The 5,000-nt window shown below is 34.2% G+C and overlaps 1 protein-coding gene across 1 annotated transcript in view; it reads right to left on the bottom strand.

Moving 5' to 3' along the window:
* Positions 1-2,218: 2,218 nt before the first annotated feature.
* Positions 2,219-5,000, bottom strand: part of slc6a18 (solute carrier family 6 member 18) — a 16,329-nt gene continuing 13,547 nt past the window's right edge. Inside the window, exons 11-13 of the mRNA XM_016448257.1 lie at positions 4,703-4,862; positions 3,321-3,483; positions 2,219-2,524 (exon numbers count right to left, since the gene is read on the bottom strand). Of these exons, the coding sequence (XP_016303743.1) occupies positions 2,318-2,524; positions 3,321-3,483; positions 4,703-4,862 (530 nt within the window). The 3' untranslated portion in view covers positions 2,219-2,317. The remainder of the gene's footprint in view (positions 2,525-3,320; positions 3,484-4,702; positions 4,863-5,000) is intronic.

The following is a 5,000-nucleotide window of genomic DNA, read 5'->3' as shown; positions in this document are numbered from 1 at the left end:
TGTTCACATCTGACCTGTTTAACTCCTGGAGGACGACCTCCTTAAATGCTCTGATCTTTAATGAGGAGTGTTGCTCAGGTCGTCTCTACAGAATCCCCCACAGCAGCTCAAGAGTGTTAAGACTGAGTGAAATACATGTCCACTGAAGGGTTTTCACCTCAGGAGAATGAATATATTCACTGTCATGCTGAAAAATTCCCAATAATGCAGGGAATGAAAGTCTCTATTTTGTAAATATGGGCCCTGGAAGAGGTTAAATGAGTTTATTGTGCTTTGGCTACAGTTGGTAATTCTAGTGGTGACAACAACCATGCATGTCACTCCTGCAGGCTGCGTCATACTCCGTGAGATAAAGTGTCACTCTTTTCACAGCTTTTGCCGGCTCTGAGACACTTGCATGTTATTTCTCCGGCTCTTTTTCTAGCAAAAACTCACTCATCACTAAATGAAAACTTGAAGTGAAGACCTGATTATTTCAGGAGCCTTATCACAAGTCCATAGTTTTTGAATTTCGGTGCCACTTCTGCTATATTTTCACACTTAAAACAATAATTTGGTATTCCTCTTGTAGCATTGTCCACTTTAATGCTAAGAAATAAGTCACCTGGCATTTCTCTCCCAAGTGGTTCCACTGCTGCCAGCATTACGTCTGAGTATGATTCAGTGGGCTATATAACACTTTTAATTGTCAGGAAATTAGTAAAGTTTTGGTTCAATATACTTACCTGTTGATCAAAAAATAGCCTTAAACCTATACACTTTTTAAAAAAAAATTTTTTTTATTTTTATTTAGTAACTTTCAGGAGGCTGTACTCATTTTTGCAACACAACGTTTTATCACTTTGATAAGAAAATCTTATTTTGCTGAATAATTTTGGCATTGTTCTTTGGTAACTGATCAAGCAGGCTTGTTGGAACATTACATCTCCAAAGAACCCTAACATGTCTTCTAAGTAAAGAGTAATTGCTGAATCTGTTAACTTTTAGAGGGGGTGTACTCATTTATGCTGTGCACTGTGTATATATAACACCAAAAAAGTGCAATAAATTACAGCTCAATTAACATGTTCAATATATATTTAGCAGATTTGACCCTCAGATAAGTGCAGAAAATGTGCAAAAACTCCTGGACTGCTGCTGTATAGCAAGACTCAAAAAATGCAGATTTGTAAAAATAGCCTTTCTATTTTTATAATCTCATACTGGTTAAGGAACATGACATTTGACATGAGCTGATGTCCAGCGTTCACTCACATTATGACTATCTTCACTCACATTATCACATTATGACATAATGCAGCTGTAAATACTTGCGCTGGTTATTCTGGTTACTGACTAACTAAATCTCATCTGCCGGTAAGAGAACGTGATCAGTGAGCACAACACGGCTCGGGTCAGTTTCTCTCACTCGTTTCAGTCCGTGGAAATTCACTGATGCTTGTAATGTGTGACCAGATGAGGAATGTCTGCTAACATATAATGTTAAAGAGTGTTCGTCTTACAGTGAGTTTGTGAAGAGTCAAATATTGATCTGAACTAGACTGTCTCCTGCTACTGTGTCAAGTCAACACAAATTACACTTAAATGCATTTGAAAATATATTAAAAGATAACATTATACATACCCTTTTGGTTTCTGTACCCAATACTTTAAAAATGTACAAATGCAATAAAAATATCGGTATCGGTGCTCGGTATCGGCAAGTAGCAAAAATAAAAGTATCGGTATCGGGCGAGTACTGGAAAAAGTGGTATCGGTGCATCCCTAGTTTTAAATATTGATAATAGTATTAATATTAATAATAATAAATGTTTCTTAAATCAGCATATTAGAATGATTTCTGAAGATCATGTGACACAAGACTGGAGTAATGATGCTGAAAATACAGCTTTGATCACAGAAATAAATTATGTTTTACAATATATTCAAATAGAAAGCAGTTTCACAATATTACAGCTTTTGCTGTATTTTGGATCGGGCTTGGTGAGCAGAAGAGACTTTAAAAAACATTCAAAATCGTACTGTTCAAATATTTTTTGTAATATTTTTTTTAAAGATTTGGTCAGGTAGTAATACTATTTAGAAATAAAACATTAGGTAAATTGATAGGGGAAAAAATTTTATGAACAAAAATTTAATTTTTCAATTATATCTTTTTTTTTGTTTTTTTTTGTTTAGTAGTTTAAATAATGTAAAGATGCAGTGAAGTCGTATAAAATTTCAGAGTTCAGATCCTAAAAACGGTGTTTCTTCCTGAAGGAAATGTTGGATTGAAATTAAAATCCTGCGATGGTCCTGCAGGAGTTTGTTTCCGTCTCTAGAGCGCTTTGATGCTCCCGGTGCTGAAGGCCTGGTTGTCGTAGGGGTTTGGGAGGCTGCTGCCGGTCTGCAGCTGTGTTTGCCGTCGGATCAGTCTGTAAACGGCCACGATGGGGATGGAGAGAACGGGAACGGTGCTCAGCAGCACACAGATGGCGAACACCCAGCCCGAGTACGGCTTCACCTCCGACTCCGGGAAGTTTTCCTGCACCACAACAAGCACAGCATGTGTTGTAAACCTTTGAATTTGAAGATCGGGGTCAATTTCACTTATTTTGTCTTCTGGGAAACATGTAAGTAACTTCTGTAGCTTGTGAAGGGCAGTACTAAATGGAAAAAAAAAAAGATATTTAGGCAAAATAAGAAAAATGTACACCTCCATTCTGTTCAAAAGTTTTCACGCCCCGGCTCTTAATGCATGGTTTCTCCATCTGGAGCATCAGCGAGCGTTTGAACCTTTTGTAATAGTTATGCACGAGTCCCTCAGTTGTCCTCAGTGTGAAAAGATGAGTCTCAAAATCATACAGTTATTGCTGGAAAGGGTTAAAATATGCAGAAGATGCTGGAAAACCAAAGATTGTGCAGGAGCTGGGGGATTTTTCTGAAGAACAGCAGAAAGTTTAACTGTTCAGAACAAACAAGGGACTCATGAACAACTATCACAAAACAATAAAACAGTCGTGGATCATCCAGGAAATGACACGGTATTAAGATTCAAGGGTATGTAAACTTTTGAATGGGGTCATTTTTATAAATTCTGTTATAATTTTTTCTTGTAGAGTATATGTAAACATCTGTTATGTGAAATAGCTTATTCAGGACAGTATTAAATAAACAATGTAATTTTCATGATCCCTCTTATTTTGTTTCAACTATTAACATTTGGCACATTCTGCAAGGGGTATGTAAACTTATGAGCACAACGTCAAGACATGGTTACGGCCTTGTGTTATACTGTAAGGATGCTGGGTACTATTGGTTGTGTTGTGCTTCAGACTCACGTATTCTGGGTTCCAGGTGGGATATGTGGGGTGCTTCTGGACCTGGACCACGACGTACGCCACCAGAACCACCAGCAGCATGATGGGACTGATGCCCATCCAGCACACTCGCCAGAACAGGTTCGGCCGGCGGCCCGTCATGCTCTCGATATCATCACTGAACCTGAAATGCAAGCAGACGTCGCTCAGTCTTTTGCACAAACACTGATGTTTATTCCATTAATCTCTCTCGATGTACCATCTCATACTGATTCCCGAACTTTTTTGTCAGCCAAACTTGAAGATTTTAAGTTCGTATTTCAATAATTTATCAACATGCTCATGTGACATGCAGATAAACAAATACAATGTTTCACATTTTTTGTTTTGATTTAAACTTTTTAGTTTTTTTTAGTTTAGAATTATTTTAATTTTACATTTGTATAATTTTATTTGTAGAAAGTTTCATTTTAATATTGATAAATTTTTTACATTTTTATGATTTCATTGTACACTCTTAAAAACAAACCTTTATTCTTTAAGAGTGTAGTGTTTTTTGATTGCTTTTATTTTAAATTTTAAAAATTTGTATGATTTGATTTTTAGTAGGTTTTATTTTAATTGTTCTAAAATTATATATCTTTTTACATTTTTAGTCATTTTTTGCGTTTTTAGTTTCTTTGATATTTATTTTAATTTTAGTTTTTATTTAAAAAAAAATGTATGCTTTGGTTTTTATTAATTATTGCATTTTGAGTGTTTATTTAAAAAAAATATATAATATAAAATTTATATATTTTTAACTAATAATATACTTTTATTTTTAATGATTTAATTAATTTTTAGCAAGCGTTTTGATTTGTTTTTAAAATTGTTTATTTTAATTTTACATTTTATTTATTTTTTTATTCATTTTAATTTAACATCTATAATTTAATTTTAGTAAGCGGGTTTTTTTTTTTTGTATTTTAAGAGTATTTATTTTAATTTTGCCTTTTTATAAATTTTTGGTGTTTGGTATTTTAATTTTACATTTTAACGATTTCATTTTAAGTGTGTTTTATTTTGATTGTTTATATTTTAAAATTATTCCTTTAAATTTTTACAATTATTCAGCATTCAGCGTTTTTAACATTTAAGTGTTTTTTTGTATTTGAAAATTATTTTTGATTTTGATTTTTTTATGATTCATTTAAATGTTAGTGTCTCGCTTTAATTTATTTATATTTTTAGGGTTTTATTAATGATTAGCTATTTTCATGAGCTCACAAACCCTGCTCTAATGAACTGCTTGAAAATTGTTTATGTACATGTTTGCATTGAGTGATCGTCAAGCCTTTAATGGTAGCAGCTTTTTTGGCTTTAATCTGTCAGATTGTGTGGTATTGAGTGAGTTTACAGACCGGTTCATCCCGTAGAAGAAGACGACGCCGATGATCTCGCAGAAGGCGATGACGAGGAGTGGGATGGAGCCCACGTAACTGTTGAAGATCTCCAGCCAGTAGTTGCCAGATCCCAGCGTAAAGATCAGCGCCACGAGGAAGTTCATCACACAAATCAGACCTGCATTGAGAGCTCATTAACAGTGTTGGGGTAACGCGAGTTACGTAATCAGATTACTTTTTTCAAGTAGCTAGTAAAGTAGTGAATTACTTTTTAATTTAGAAGGAAATATCGGAGTTACTTTTTCAAATAAGTAAC

Source organism: Sinocyclocheilus anshuiensis, unplaced genomic scaffold (assembly GCF_001515605.1).
Source record: "Sinocyclocheilus anshuiensis isolate Anshui unplaced genomic scaffold, SAMN03320099.WGS_v1.1 scaffold876, whole genome shotgun sequence".
In the NCBI taxonomy this organism is placed as follows: Eukaryota; Metazoa; Chordata; class Actinopteri; order Cypriniformes; family Cyprinidae; genus Sinocyclocheilus; species Sinocyclocheilus anshuiensis.
This window is presented reverse-complemented; position numbering and strand designations above follow the sequence as displayed.